We start from the raw sequence: 15,138 nt of genomic DNA on the forward strand, positions 1-15,138 counted from the left end.
TTCCGCCCAGTCAGCAGAGGTGGTGTTTAGCAGTTCAGAAACAGAGGTTATGTTTACAGATATTCCTGATGAGAGTAGGTCTACTGTATTCATAGAACATATTCAGGTGTGTTCAAAACCAGATAAACCATCCATTTCACAACAGGTGAACAATCTACAGTTTCACAAATTGAGTCCATCTCAGGAAGAACAGGTCAGGGGTTTACTGCGTAAGTACTCTGATGTTTTTGCTAAAGGGGATGGAGATGTAGGATACACTGACCTGATGGAACATGAGATTCCTCACATAGATGATGTTCCAGTACGTCAGAGGTACAGATGTTTTCCACCAAGTCAGTAGAAGAAGGTCAAGGCTGACATCAAACTGCTGAAGAAGGATGGCTCAATAAAGATGTGGATGGATTACAGGAGACTGAATGCTACAACGAGACGAGATGCTTATCCACTCCCAAGAATTGAAGAATCCTGGATGCACTGAGTGGCGCCTGCTGGTTCCACACCCTTGAGCTGGTGAGTGGCTTCAACCAGGTGGAGGTGGCAGAGAAAGACAAACACAAAACTGCTTCTTTTTTTTGGGATGCCTGCGACACGGGACTAAGGGCCCAGGTACACAACAGAGAGGAGCAAAAAATAAAATAACAAACTAAATTAAACATCAACAATATGACCATACATATTTGTGTGCGTCACATTAAGCTACTGAGCTTGAGTGGCAGGTTTGTTGAGAGGCAGCCTCATGTACAGGCTGGAGGGGTTATTTAAAGTGTGCATTCAGAGCCTCAGATCCTATCACGGTTTTAATTTATTCCCAGTATTTATTGAGATCTATTCCTGTATCATGGTATGACCCAGTAACTTATTTGCATCATAGTCTTATATCCTAGTAGCACCCTCAAGTTCAACGCTATGTGCCCTGTCTTTGTATCGCTAGTTCTTTTTGTTAACAATTATGAATTATTGTGTAATTCAGAGTTTGAGTAGATTTACCCATGCAACACATCAGGTGTCAAAGATTAATCTGGAGTTCATTGTGCTTTATGCAACTAGCTCTCACAGTCTCACGTTAGAATTAAACGTTGGTCCATGTTTCTCAAATGTAAAAAATTGAAGTTGTTGAAAATGTAGTAAAATTTCCAAGTGTTTAATGTTAAGTTTAGGCATTAACTCCACATTTTTAAGGTTGGGGTTAAGTTTAGGCATTACTTCCTAAAGATTAGGCATTAACTCCGAATGGTTAAGGTAAGGGTTAAGGTTTGGGATAGGCTTAAAACAAAAATCTCAAAAACATCTTTCTATCGCTGGATTTCAACTTGCAACCTTTGGAATCAGAGGCAGATGTGTACGCCGATCCACCATCCCCAATGCCCTTGCAAATCCGAAATCTACTTGAAGGTAACAGCGCTCACTGTTGCCCCTAGTGGCCGGTTTCCACATCATCTCCCGACTCTCAAGCAAACTTTCACTGAATAGTACAGACAGTAGATGATTCACTTGTATTGAAAATCTAACAAATGAGGTACTTATACTTGCGTCTTATAAAATGAAACCATAATTGACTTAATAATACACTGTACATTCCTGCAGATATACATACAGCGTGTAGTCTACAGCCTCATTGCACACATATTTGCTATAGTCCATTATTACCATGAAGATTTTGTTGCACCTCTTGACCGAAGAAGTCTATGCTATATTTACAGCTTATATTTTGGTCTGAGTCAGTCAAATCACTGATACAGTACACACATCATAGTCCAGTTTTGCTGCACGATTGACTTTTTTATATGCTGTACATACAGTATATTGACAGGAGAAAATATGATGGTATAAAACATCACACCAGTCGCCTATTTATAGTTATTTAAACGTTTTCCTCATCTTATAACATAAAATACACTCCAGGCAAACTCACATTTTTTACATTTTATTTACAACCACATAAAATAAATACAAAAATCAAACTGACATATTTACAAATATTGAAAGCCACAAATATTTTCTGGATTTTGTTTTGGTCACTTTAGGTCAGTGTGGTTTCAATAACCCAAACAATGTATGATGAATCGCATTATATTAAGATTCATACATGATCACAAAAAGCCAATTCGATGACCATCTCACTGAGGAGCGACAAGACTCCTGAAAATTAAGCTGCATTGCATTTGATTTCCTTCTAGTGCACACCATGAACAAATACAACATGTTGGCTTGGTTTACCAGAGGACAATAAATCAAAGCTCAAAGTTTCGGTCCTGTTACACGTGTCATCCTTTCTCTGCCACTGAATAGTTGAGTGGTGATCAATGATTTCAGGCAGTGCTGCCTCCATCCAGACAGCTGTGCATTGCGATGGCTGGGACTTCTTGGGCTCGTCTTCTTGAGCCAGAGCCACACTTAGAGCAGATCAGATATAATATCTCCACCACATTCAGCAGCAGAGAAACACACGCCACCACCAGCATGAAGATGATGAAGATGGTCTTCTCTGTTGGTCGTGACATGAAGCATTCTACAGTGAACGGACAGGGAGCTCTGCTGCATTCAATCTTGGGGTCCAGAATAAACCCATATAAGTAATACTGACCCACTATAAATGCTATCTCAAGCAGAATCCTGAAGAATATATTGGCTGTGTAACTAGCCAGCAATTCACCTTTGATTTTGACATGACCCTTCTCATCAGAATACTTAGGCATTTTCCCCATCTCATTGCCTGCCTGACTCAGCCATTGCCTCAGTTTGTTCTCCTTGTGGATGACGTGCATAACATGTCCCAGGTACACCAACGTTGGGGTGGAGACGAAGATGATCTGAAGGACCCAGAAGCGGATGTGGGAGATGGGGAAGGCGTGGTCGTAACACACGTTCTTACAGCCGGGCTGTTTGGTATTGCAAATCATATTGGACTGCTCATCGCCCCACACCTTCTCCGCCCCTGCTCCGAGGACCATGATCCTGAAGATAAACAGGACGGTCATCCAAACCTTTCCAATGACCGTGAAGTGTGACTGCACTTTGTCCAGCAGTGATGACAGGAATCCCCACTCTCCCATTTTTGCTGATAGCTCTGGCTAGAAAACAAAGCAAAAGGTTGAGTTACACTATTGGCAACATTCTGACAAATGATTGGAAATCTATGATGAGAATGAATGAAAAAGGATTAAATAGGTTAAAAAAAAACACAGTAGATGAACAGAGAGCAGTCTGTGTTACGGAGAGAAGAACACAAGTTGTTTATGGGATAGTAAGGCTATTTCTTTGAGTAAAGTAAGCTATAAAACGCATTGCCTAAATGGAGAGATTCCACATGCTGTCTGTTATCAAGAGATTAAGTGTATTCTGAGTCAAAATCTGATGTATAATATTTTAGCATCAGACATTATAATTCAGTTTTTCAATAGCAAAATACAGTATATAACGTTTTTTATATATGTAGTACATTACAGTCAGACCCAACATTATTGGCACCCTTGATAAATGCACACTCTATAAAATAAATAATACAAATGCTAAGCCACAGTATATTGTAATATTATTTTATACTAATAGAATTGCTCAGAGATTTTGTTTAACAAGTCATTTAAAAAATCTAAAAAAGATACCGGTCAAAATGACTGGCAACTATGTTTTCAATAGCTTTCAATACCTCACCTTGCAAGGATAATGGCACTAAACATGTCCTGGTACTTGGTAGAGGGCCCAAGGACCAGTGGAAGGACAAATAGCTCCATTACATCAAAGATCCACCACCAACATATTTGATGTTATTGGGCTATTTCGCTTCCACTGGTCCTGAGGCCATTGTTAAGGTCATACGCATCATGAACTTTACCCAGTACCAGGACATTTTAGACCTGGTTGCCTCTGCAAGGAGGCTAAAACAGACAAAGGTGCATCTTCCAGCAAGACAATAACCTCAAGCAAACATCAAAATCCACAAAGAAATGGTTAATTGACAACAAAATCATCTCAGCCTCCGGACTTGAACCCCGTTGATAACCTGTGGTTTGAATTGAAGAGGGGATTCCAAAAGCACAGACGAAGGATATCAAGGATCTGGATTCTGTATGCAGTAATGGTCTAAGATACCTCCCAATGTGATCTCTAATCTACATCTCTAAACTACTGTATATCTCTTTCTCTGAGCAATTGTAATAGTATAAAATAATTAATATATTTGTTTGAGCATACATTTACATTTAAGTCATTTAGCAGACGCTCTTATCCAGAGCGACTTACAAATTACAATATAGCTCAGTATTTTATACTCCCTTTATTGCTAATCTTTATCAAGGGTGCCAATAATTATGGGCCTGACTGTACATTCTGTTTTGAGTATCATTTTTTAAACAAATTATTTCGATTTATTTTTATGATATGCCCAAAGTATGTAAGTGTAAAATGTCCCAAATACCACAAAATCAATATTTAAATAAAAACTCAAACTTTTGTTTCTAGGTTAAAGATATGTTTAAGCCTAGGTTGTCCATCTTACAATGGTTCAAGCTTATCCATAAATCATTTTGGTTTTGGTGATATTAGATTTGCATTCTTATGTGTTTTCATGTAAAGTGAAAACAACAAAATAGTTCATTAAATATGTCTTACCTTTAAACAGACACCTTCTGGGCAGAACACAACATCCACCAGTTGTAGTGACAAATGCTCAAATGCTACGTACTGCTACTAGTTTACCTTGAACTTTAGTTTTGTAGAATTACACAATTGTCTTGTCATGCGAGCTGACACGTTGTGCATGGAAATGACAAATCTGCTGTTTAGAATTATGTGTTCCTGGGAATGATTGTACAAGTTAATAATTGGCAAAACAATGATAAGGTACATTTTAACATTGAGTCATTTTGTATTTCCAAATGAGTCAGTAATAACCATGAAATAGCATTGTAATCTAAGGCCTAGCCTTTGCTAATGATTTCTCATTGAAAATGTGGGTGGTCTAGGTCTAGGTAGGCAAAGGGTAATATAAGTTCATGAAATCTTAAATCAATATTTTGGTGGGGGATTTCTTTGGGTAGTTTTCAGAGTATACTGTATGAAATTGTATTTTTGTTGTTGACAATGCTCTCTCGGAATATGTGCCATAATTGACATTAATAGAGTTCTGGCAAAAAATGAGGATACTTATTTTATTATACTATAGCTATAAGCCCCTTTATTGTGAGGGTTGGAGGATGTGCCATTCCTTATTTTCAAATTATGCCTATAGCAATATTTTCATATGCAGTGTACACAGTCTTGCACTCCTAGAACATTTGTCTGGATTGGTATTTTGACAAAGTTCTGGTATAATAATAAGCCACTTTATTTTGAGGGTTGGGAGACATACAGATAGATGTAGGATCTTAATTTGAGCCAGTTTGCTACAGCAGGAAAATAATCCTGCAGCAACAGGAAATGTGAATTATTAGGTGGATTATAATTTATGGATTTTTTTGTAGGGGTTGATAAACCTTAAATACACTACTGCAAGAAAATAGTGATCAAATTAAGATCTTATTCTTCAGTGATGTTCATTTAAAAGCCATATTTCCATAAATAATGTCCTAAGAGAATCAACTATTCCTTCATGTGTGTTATTGTAACATGTTTCAGTGATTGTTTGATGAGTTTTCAGTCTCTAAGGTTCATGCAACCACCATTAATACAAACATTTAAAACATTTTTTTTTACAATATATTTTATTTATTCCTTCAAAAAAATAAACACTGCATATCTAGATTGTATTGTAGGATAGACAATATCTCGGTTGTTAACATTCATCAGGCAATATACAAATAATTTCAAGACCCCAGGTGGTAGGGATTTTGGCAGAAGKCCTTTATCACCTTCTCCATGCTAGCAGATACCCATAGACTTCCTGTAATTGTGCTAACGCTAGCTAACATGGGCTCACTAAACTACCTCTAACTTCCTTCATACTGGACACGGAGACATAGAAATGGTATCCACAAATTCATCTGACTGGGGAAATAGATTTCCAAAATCCCAAAGCTTCCTATGACAGAAAATGTTACATAGAACATACCATTGGGATATTATAACTGAATGACATTTCTACTTCACAGATATCAAGGTTTATTGGCATTTAGGGGTAACATTTCATTTTGTAGTAGTCCACAATTGAACAGTAAACATTCAACATCAATACATAAAATACACTAACTACTAGTACACTGCGTTTAAATCAATAAACATAAGAAAGCAAAACAGGTAGTTTATTAATTCAGATTTTCAACAATACAAAAGATCAAGATACAATCATGGCTAATTAACTTTCACGTGTTTTAGTGGTGACCTAGCAACCTTTCCTCTTGTTTAGCTCCATCCAGACTACCCCCTAAACTCTGGCCACTCTCAAACTCCAGGTTCATCTTGTTCTGTCTCAGTGTGTCCATCTCAGTATCCACACGACCAGACCACCCAGAGGAGGAGAGGGTGGCGGGGTTCGCTGCTGAGGTAGTGTGATACCTGCGCCCCTTGGAGCCGCCACATCTCACTCTTGTGTAAAGCAGATAGAAAACCTCAATCACATTCAGAGCCAGAGACACACAGGCCACCACCAGCATGAAGATGATGAATATGGTCTTCTCTGTGGGACGAGACATGTAGCATTCTACAGTAAAGGGACAGGGAGATTTGGAGCAAGGGAACATGGGGACCATGACAAACCCATACAGGTAGTACTGGCCAACAATAAAAGCGATCTCTAGAATGATCTTAAAGAATASCTGGGTCATGTAACTGCCCAACAAATCTCCCCTAATTCTGACCTTCCCTGCTTCATCTGTGTATTTGGGCTTCTTCAACATGCCATTATCTTCTTGGCTGTGCAGTATGACTCTTAGCTTGTTCTCCTGGCTGATGACATGCATGGCATGGCCCAGGTACAGAAGAGTTGGAGTAGAGATGAAGATGATCTGCATGACCCAGAAACGGATGTGTGATATGGGGAAGATCCAGTCGTAGCAGACATTTTCACAACCAGGTTGTTGCGTATTGCATAAGAAACCAGATTGTTCATCGCCCCACACGCTCTCCGCTCCAGCACCCAGAACCATGATCCTGAACAGGAACAGGACACTCATCCATATCTTTCCAATGACCGTTGAGTGGGACTGCACCTTGTCCAGTAACGTGGAAAGAAAACTCCAGTCTCCCATGTTTGCTGATGTTCAATGGCTTTCTAAAGAAGAGAAAAAAATAACCAGTTAATTAATTTGACAGTAGAAGGCCCATCTTATCAATAAGTCAGGTTGTCAAACATTTTCCACTTCTCTTTTTACCCTTAATCATTCATTTGATTTTTGGGGCACGCACACAACGGCATCAAGACCAAGTTCCTAAAACTGATATCCCTCTATCATCAAGACAATATTTATATATTGTATGTAATAACCCTTCTATATTGAAAGATAACCCTCGTTCAAAAACAAACTTAAAATGTAAGCAGTTAGTCACATAATGAAAAGCAACAAAAAGCACATGACAGGCTAGATTATAGTTCATGTCTAGTATGTACTGATTATGAGGAAAAGTTGATGTATGCCTTATTTACTATTAATAATATGTTCATATTTTATGATATTGCATGGTAATCAGTACACCCCAAACACCTTACGTACTGAACAATCTACTCTTATAATGACTTTAATAAAAATTCATTAGATCCAAAAGAATTACAGAACAAACTACTACTAAATGACTCAAAGGATAGGAAAATGTGAAACGAGGAGAAAAAAGGTGCCTCCTACCTGGTCCTGACTCTATGGCGAATATACCTCTAAGACCAACTGATCGCTAACATGAGTTGAACCTTGAGTTTTGGAGGATGGTGGTAAGGATTGCGTCAGGTTCCCTGTCACGTTGTCATAATCGGCAAAATCAATTTTAAAAGTTAACCTGTACAGAACTGACAGGAAGGGCCATATATAATGACTGACAGAATGATACATACCCACAACAATAAGAAGCATGCACACAACAGACTTAACAGGAACACATCTAAATAAATAATTTTGTCTTGTAATGAATTGATAACACAGAGCCCAGAGTTGTTCCTAAAATAGGCATCATGGTGTCCGAAACATTCAAACCAAACACAATACCAGCCAGAATAATTTCCTTATAAAATAATAATTTATTAAATCAAGATTATAGTGTTATATGAATGACATCTACTTATACATGCAATGTCACAACCAATAATACAAATCCCCAAGAAATATTTAGAAAATTAAGAAATGCATCTAATATAAAGGAACATATTTATATTAGACAATATTTGTCTGTGGTACAAGCTCAAACATGAATCCTTTATCACATAAAAACATGATGAATATGTTATTTAATGTTTAGGAGAAATATGTATGGCTGTAGACTGGCATGCGAATCATTGAGTCAACATACGAGCAGGTTTTGTGAAAAAGAATGTGTACAAAAGCTGACACCTTAGATGTGGACTTCCCCCATGTTAGCAGTGTTTTCCTCAGAAGCCACACTTTTCGCCACCCCACTGCCCAGCTTCCTCCCCTGCAGCTCCAACTCCAGATTGACCCAGTTCTGGATCATCTGGTCTTTGTTCTCAAAGGCCTTCCTCTCCAGGACAGGGGTGACCGGGGTCACCGTGTAGTCCTGCCTTCTGTCCAGACACTCTTTGACCGATTTGACAAACAGGTAAAAGAGCTCAATGAGGTTGAGGAGTAGAGACACACAGGCTACCACCAGCATAAACCAGATGAAGACGGTTTTCTCTGTGGGTCTGGACAGGAAGCAGTCCACCTTGTGAGGGCAGGGGAAGCGAACGCAGATAAAGCGGGCCTGGAGGGTGAAGCCATACAGGTAGTACTGTCCCACGATGAACCCCACCTCTAGAAGGATCTTCACCAGTACGTGCAGCACGTAACTGCGTAACAGACGGCCACGCAGGTTAATCTTTCCATTGTCGTTGCTGTACTTGGGGACTTTGTAGCCTTTCTTCAGGAAGTCATTGGCCTGCTCATCCTGTGCTTGCTTCTTCATCTTCTCCCTGACTTTCTTCTCTACGTGGATGATGTGGAGGACATGGCCCAGGTACACCAGGGTTGGGGTGGAAACGGAGATGATCTGAAGCACCCAGAAACGGACGTGTGAGATGGGGAAAGCGTGGTCATAACAGACGTTCTCACATCCCGGCTGGTCTGTGTTACAGACGAAGTCTGACTGCTCGTCCCCCCACACCTTCTCTGCCCCGGCCCCAAGGACCAGGATCCTGAAGACAAACAGGACAGTTAGCCAGATCTTCCCTATGACTGTGGAGTGGGACTGCACTTTGTCCAGCAGCCGGCCCAGCAAGTCCCATTCACCCATTTCGATCAGTTAGACAGTTTGCTGTGGAAAAACATATAATTGATTTATCACATGTTGGATTACTGTTGACTACAACTGTAAAATGTATTTCATGTTTTAAGCAATGTTTTAGAGAATTAATTGATCTCATAACAGCATGAATTAAACTGTACTAATTCAAATGTARCAATGAGTCGTCAATCAAGGACCTTCTTTATCGGTTAGTTTGAACCATTGAGTACATTGATAAGTGAAGACCCATGAGGCCCAGATATCAGGAGCCATTACAATAACAGACCTTTCCAATCTGGTGAGAACCAAGGACCTGACCTTGTTAAACCCCCAAACATTGATTGCTTTATTCAGAAGGCACAAGAAGACATTACAATTATTTCCTGCCTTTCCATTACAGTTTTCTGTGCCACAATTTAATTCAGGGTCATTTATTGAACGCATACTCAAAATTGAATCTTTGCCTATCAACGTTTTCTGAGGAAAAACCTCTCACTGCAGATAGTTTTTCATCAAAGATGTACGCGTAGTCTAAGTATTGTTAAACAGGTATGTTCACATGTTATAAATACTATAATTATAGGCTGTCATTACTTTTTAGTCATGGTCAGCAAATCTCATGCACCCTTACAAAATATCCCTTTAATGTAAATTTCAATTGATTAACCTCACTGTCTATGCATTATTATAGTATTACCAACAACTAATCAGAGGCAATGCACTTAACTATTTTAAGAGGTTGCATTTTCGTAATAAAAGAAGAGKCCATTACATCTCACTTTCTAATGTCATGAATGCAATTTGCACAAACCTGGTATTTGATTATGTAATTATCATAAGTGAATTGCTTGCTTTTTCAACTTACCAACGGACAAGACTCGAAGAAAGTTTGGAGCGCTCAGTCTCTCAGGAGGCTGATGTCCGAGTGAAGCCGAGAATCTTCTCAACCTTCCCCTTTTATGGAGGCACCATCCAAACCACAACAAAGACTACATATCCCACCTCTTAGTCATGACACCATTCAATGACCTGTGGTAGTGTTGTTGCCCAAGGTGAAACCATAAAATGATCATTTAGGTTCATATATCTACTGTATGGCTATACCAAACAGAGGCAGGGTATGCCAATATCCGAGAAATTAAGCTTAAAAAACAAAAGTGAGACACTGCCAACCTGCAACAAGATTGAATTGACTACAGATCAAATATTGATATTCATACACAATATGCATTTTATGTGTCTAATAATTAGACATTTTGCCATTTCTTTGTCAGTTGTTACTTTCCAATTGTTCCATCAATTGTTTTGTTTTAAACAGCAGACTTTGCTTCACGTGTCCTTGTGAGGATTACAGACAATGACTGACCACATTTTTTCTAAAGAATATTCCATATGTCAAGATGGTTGGTCTTTCTAAATATAAATGATTTACAAAACTATCTTGTCTTTGTTGTTAAAAACATAGATATTTTATGTTCAAAAATGAAACCCTAATCAAGTACATCAACAAATAMTTATCTAGTAAGGATCATCTTTATTGAGATACATTTTTTATTATGCTGTGCATAACATATGCATATTCACCAAGTATAGACTACAAGAAAAGTCATTCACAAGCACACAAGTTGTTTCTGCAATCATATCACCAATAATTATAATCACAGCACATCACTAAATAAAAAATAACCCATTTCAAAATCTATTCTCAAGTATACTGTCCGTTGTTTCAAAACAACTCTTTACATAGGAATGCCAGTTAAACACCTCAATGATCACAGTTGGTCAAATAAACCTCAAATCACTGCAAAAAATATCTCCATCACCTCCCATATCTGTAAATTTCACAGACGTTATCAACATAATTTGGGCACTACACTCCTGGAGATTCTTTAGTATTATTATAAACTATGAATAAATATCATTTTTTATGCAATTCAAGATACAATCATTACACACACTAATTCACTCACTAGTGTAATATCATCTGTATGATGACAGTATGACTACCAGCTAGGCATAACTTTGTTGTCATGAGTTCAGTGGCTGGAGTTCCGTTTCTGGAGACCTTTCAGCATGAGCTTGTGAGCATACGTGACCCCAAGACCCAAATCCATTCTGGCATTGACTGCACAAGTCGAAACTGGAAAAGATAACACCAACAAGAGAGTCATGGTTAGTCTATAGTTTAAAATGGACTATGGCAACTAAATGTCTATCCCTCAACTCTACCAAGACCCATTTTAATCAGCACTGATCTGTGTACCTGCAGTGTATGGGCCCAATAGCCTGTGGTCCTGTGTGAGATGCCCAGAGTGGAGATGGCATGACGGGCATACACATCTGACTGCGGTATTAGCCACCCGCCTGCTGATGCTCCATGGGGCGCCACTTGGAAAGGTACCAAACTTTGCACAAAGATTCCCTGACGACCATATTCATGGTGCAGAGCACGGGAAAAGTTGTCAAGGTAAGCCTGAGAATAAAAAAGAGAAGAATCACAGCCATTTCAGTACAACAAAACAGTAGGCTGATAAGACCACAACACATTTAAAAACATGAACGTCAGTAGGGCGCACGCACGCACGACGCACGCACGGCACGCACGCACGCACGGACACCGACGCACGGCACGCCACGGCACGCACGCACGCACCCGCACGCACGACGGCACCAGCACGCACGCACGCACGCACCCGCACGCACGCACGCACGCACGCACGCCACGCACGCACGCACGCACGCACGCCACGCACGCACGCACGCACGCACGCACGCACGCACACACACACACACACACACACACACACACACACACACACACACACACACACACACACACACACACCTAATAGGGTGTATGTGTGTGCGTAGAATCTGACCGTAGACGCAGAGAGAGCAGCTTTGCTTGGAGAGGGTCTATAACATGCCCCAGAAGAGATGTTCACTACTGCTCCACGTCTCCTCTCTACCATGCCAGGTAGAACCAGGCGCGTCATCAGTGTGGTGGCAGCAATATTTCTGTTGATTACGTCCCATAACAGGTCTTCAGACAGGCCAGTAAAGTTTGGCGAGTTGCGAAGGGAGTCATCCACACAGTTAACTAGAAAGCCTATATCTTTGTCCCGCAAGGCGTCTTTGACAGGCTTGCAAGCTGCGTGGCCCTGACTGAAGTCTGCCACAAGCACCATTGTATCCACTCTGTGAGTCTCAGATATGGCCTTGGCTGTGTCACTGACACTGGCGCCCTCTTGGCTTATCAGGATGATGCAGATGCCCTGCCTGGCAAGCTCCTCTGCATAGGCTTTCCCTATGGCCTCTGAAGCACCTGCAATACATGGGCAGGGAATACATGATGAGAACCACAACATAAAAACCCTTTATGTGAACTATGGAATTATTCGCCGTCTATTCTATTGCATTTACCTTACCATAAATGACAGCCCATTCACCAAAACGGTGGCCAAGGCGCGTGCTTGGCATCAGTCGAGGAAGGAAATGCAACCTGACAAAGCTGTAGCAGTCCCGCACGAGGATGACAGCTTTGCTGGCTGTATACAGAGCACCCACAACGGCTAGGGTTTCCACACATGAATTGCATGACCGAGCAATTTCTCTGTACAAAAGCTCAAAACTGTCAACAGCAGCCATAGCAGTCACGGGTTGGTATTTAGCTAGCTAAACAAAACAAAAAAACTATAAACAATGGTTTCCAATCCTAGCCAATCTGTACTACTTATGTACTTCAATAAGCTAGCTAACGCTTTTCTGATTATATATTTTACTTGATACTTAGTTAAATTTTGTATCGTATTATGCCATCTAGATAAATAGCGGTTCTGACAGGTGCAATCTTGAGCTAGTTTGGCTTTTGATAGATGCTCCTTTCCCGGAAGYAATTGTAAACATGGGGACCATGTGACACCTAACACAGGGACGGGATTTAAAGGCACAGTAACAAGCATAACGTCTGAAAACGTAGTAGCTGTAATTTATTGCATATCATCATTGTCAATATTAACTTTATAAATATTCAAACATCCTTAAACATCCTCCACCATTGGTGTTTGTTTGCAACCCTTTTCTCAGCATCATCTTTGCCTGTGACCTTCATCTGCTTTGAATATCCCACAATGCACGAGTGTGAGCTAGCTACCCGTTTCCATAGAGACAGTGGTCGAGCCAAGCTGCAGCAGGTTTGAAATGTTTACAAACTATTCAACTAGCTAACGTTAGCTAGCTATATTGACTAAATAAGCTGTACCATATGTAGCTAGTAAGTCTTACACCGTTTATTACAATGTGATACATTTGAAATGGTTTGGGGAAATGTTGAACGAAGTTAGGTCATGCAAAGGACTTTATCTAATTTCCTTCATTGCTAGCAAGCTAACGTTAGCAACCGTCGTTAGCAAACTATGTTAGCGCCGTAATTGCAGAAATGTCAACAAACACAACATTAACTAGCTACATAGCAAGACAATGCGTGTACAGGTTTTTAATACAATTACATCGCTTGTCTAACTAGCTAGTTATCGCATTGGAGAAGCACTGTAGTAGCTAGCTAGATAACTAAATTGACACATTCTAATCTGAATTCTGCAGATACTGTATTTCTGCAGAGAAGAGTGAATCCACATCAAGACCATGTCTCAGTTCTCAGCTGAGGCTGAGGCTGAACTTCAGTCTCTGTTGAGGCAACTTCTAAAAAGCATCAAAGACAGAATCTCTGGTGCACCATCCATTGAATGTGCAGAGGAAATCTTGCTTCATCTGGAGGAGACAGACAAGAACTTCCATAAGTATTCAGAAATGATTTGCTTTCTCGATTGTTACCATCAAATCTATAGTAATTTGTATCCATTTTCATATAATTCTTGTTTATTATTGGTCTCTTTTTTAGTTATGAATTTGTTAAGTACCTGCGGCAGTATGTGGAAAGCTCTCTGGGAGCAGTCATCGAGGAGGAGACAGAGAGCTGTGCCCGAGGAGAGGGATATGCTGTTGGGTCTGTTCAGGACACCTTGGTCCATGCTGTTACAAGGAAGACTAGAGAATCTGGAGAGTATGTATGGTGTCTCTCCAGTGTCCATAAAGCATTCCCAGTGAAGACGAGATGACTAACATGACTCGCCACTTATTTCACAGAATATTCCACTGCTTACAGGGGGGAGTCTGTATGTGCTTGTATGCTTCACAATGAATACAATCTTGAAGCAGGAGTGTAGACTAGATCTGGCATTGCATTCACCCATCACATTTACTTTCTCATTTGTAGATACAAGCAAATGATGCAGACATTGAAGAACACGATGATGGTAGTCGTTGAATCATTGATTAATAAATTTGAAGAGGACCAACTGAGAAAGGAGGAGATGCACAGGGAGAGCCAACATCAGCAGTCAAARAGCCATTACACAGACAACTGCTCCGACAGTGATTCATCCTTCAATCAGGTAATGGCATGTACAATAAATAGCCTACAAGTCACTCTTGATGCCCTAATTGAATTTGGTCTGCAACTCCGTAGTCTGCTACTCAGCATTGCTATATAAACGCATGATGTGTTTTTGTTTGTGCTGGCAGAGTTCATATTGATTTATAGGGGGTTTAATCTAGGCCGGGACAAAGTGAGGATCCACCCAACAATCCACTGAATGGCTTTTTATACACTATCAGAGCAGTATCATTATACCTTATTAACATATTTATTTTGGTTTGGATAAGTAATACTATTAAACGTGTAAATCATTACGTTATAGGCCACATTTGTTTGTGTTGCCT

At 40.0% G+C, this 15,138-nt stretch overlaps 5 protein-coding genes across 7 annotated transcripts in view; 1 reads left to right on the forward strand and 4 right to left on the reverse strand.

Annotated features, from left to right (window-relative positions):
• Positions 1-1,908: 1,908 nt before the first annotated feature.
• LOC111972486 (gap junction Cx32.2 protein) lies at positions 1,909-4,698 on the reverse strand. The gene is made up of 2 exons (XM_023999487.2): positions 4,609-4,698; positions 1,909-3,071 (listed from the first exon to the last, which is right to left on the reverse strand). Exon 2 carries the CDS (start codon positions 3,051-3,053, stop codon positions 2,310-2,312), a length of 744 nt encoding a protein of 247 aa, XP_023855255.1. The 5' UTR covers positions 3,054-3,071; positions 4,609-4,698; the 3' UTR covers positions 1,909-2,309.
• A 1,021-nt stretch (positions 4,699-5,719) lies between these two features.
• LOC111973605 (gap junction Cx32.2 protein) lies at positions 5,720-7,845 on the reverse strand. The gene is made up of 2 exons (XM_024000988.3): positions 7,773-7,845; positions 5,720-7,204 (listed from the first exon to the last, which is right to left on the reverse strand). Exon 2 carries the CDS (start codon positions 7,179-7,181, stop codon positions 6,306-6,308), a length of 876 nt encoding a protein of 291 aa, XP_023856756.1. The 5' UTR covers positions 7,182-7,204; positions 7,773-7,845; the 3' UTR covers positions 5,720-6,305.
• Positions 7,846-8,226: 381 nt separating this feature from the next.
• Positions 8,227-10,279, reverse strand: LOC111973283 (gap junction Cx32.7 protein-like). The gene is made up of 2 exons (XM_024000598.1): positions 10,223-10,279; positions 8,227-9,387 (listed from the first exon to the last, which is right to left on the reverse strand). The coding sequence occupies exon 2, from the start codon at positions 9,364-9,366 to the stop codon at positions 8,470-8,472; it is 897 nt and encodes a 298-aa protein (XP_023856366.1). The 5' UTR covers positions 9,367-9,387; positions 10,223-10,279; the 3' UTR covers positions 8,227-8,469.
• A 740-nt stretch (positions 10,280-11,019) lies between these two features.
• LOC111973464 (inactive hydroxysteroid dehydrogenase-like protein 1) lies at positions 11,020-13,246 on the reverse strand. Its single transcript, XM_024000834.2, has 4 exons — positions 12,786-13,246; positions 12,237-12,682; positions 11,621-11,830; positions 11,020-11,497 (listed from the first exon to the last, which is right to left on the reverse strand). The coding sequence occupies exons 1-4, from the start codon at positions 13,003-13,005 to the stop codon at positions 11,426-11,428; spliced, it is 948 nt and encodes a 315-aa protein (XP_023856602.1). The 5' UTR covers positions 13,006-13,246; the 3' UTR covers positions 11,020-11,425.
• A 233-nt stretch (positions 13,247-13,479) lies between these two features.
• Positions 13,480-15,138, forward strand: part of LOC111973098 (TBC1 domain family, member 32) — a 38,573-nt gene continuing 36,914 nt past the window's right edge. For all 3 annotated transcript variants that reach the window (XM_024000315.2, XM_024000314.2, XM_024000316.2), the window contains exons 1-4: positions 13,480-13,550; positions 13,960-14,156; positions 14,258-14,419; positions 14,633-14,810. In XM_024000315.2, coding sequence (XP_023856083.1) covers positions 14,002-14,156; positions 14,258-14,419; positions 14,633-14,810 — 495 coding nt within the window. In that variant the 5' untranslated portion in view covers positions 13,480-13,550; positions 13,960-14,001. The remainder of the gene's footprint in view (positions 13,551-13,959; positions 14,157-14,257; positions 14,420-14,632; positions 14,811-15,138) is intronic.

The sequence above is a fragment of the Salvelinus sp. IW2-2015 genome, linkage group LG14, assembly GCF_002910315.2.
Source record: "Salvelinus sp. IW2-2015 linkage group LG14, ASM291031v2, whole genome shotgun sequence".
Taxonomy (NCBI): Eukaryota; Metazoa; Chordata; class Actinopteri; order Salmoniformes; family Salmonidae; genus Salvelinus; species Salvelinus sp. IW2-2015.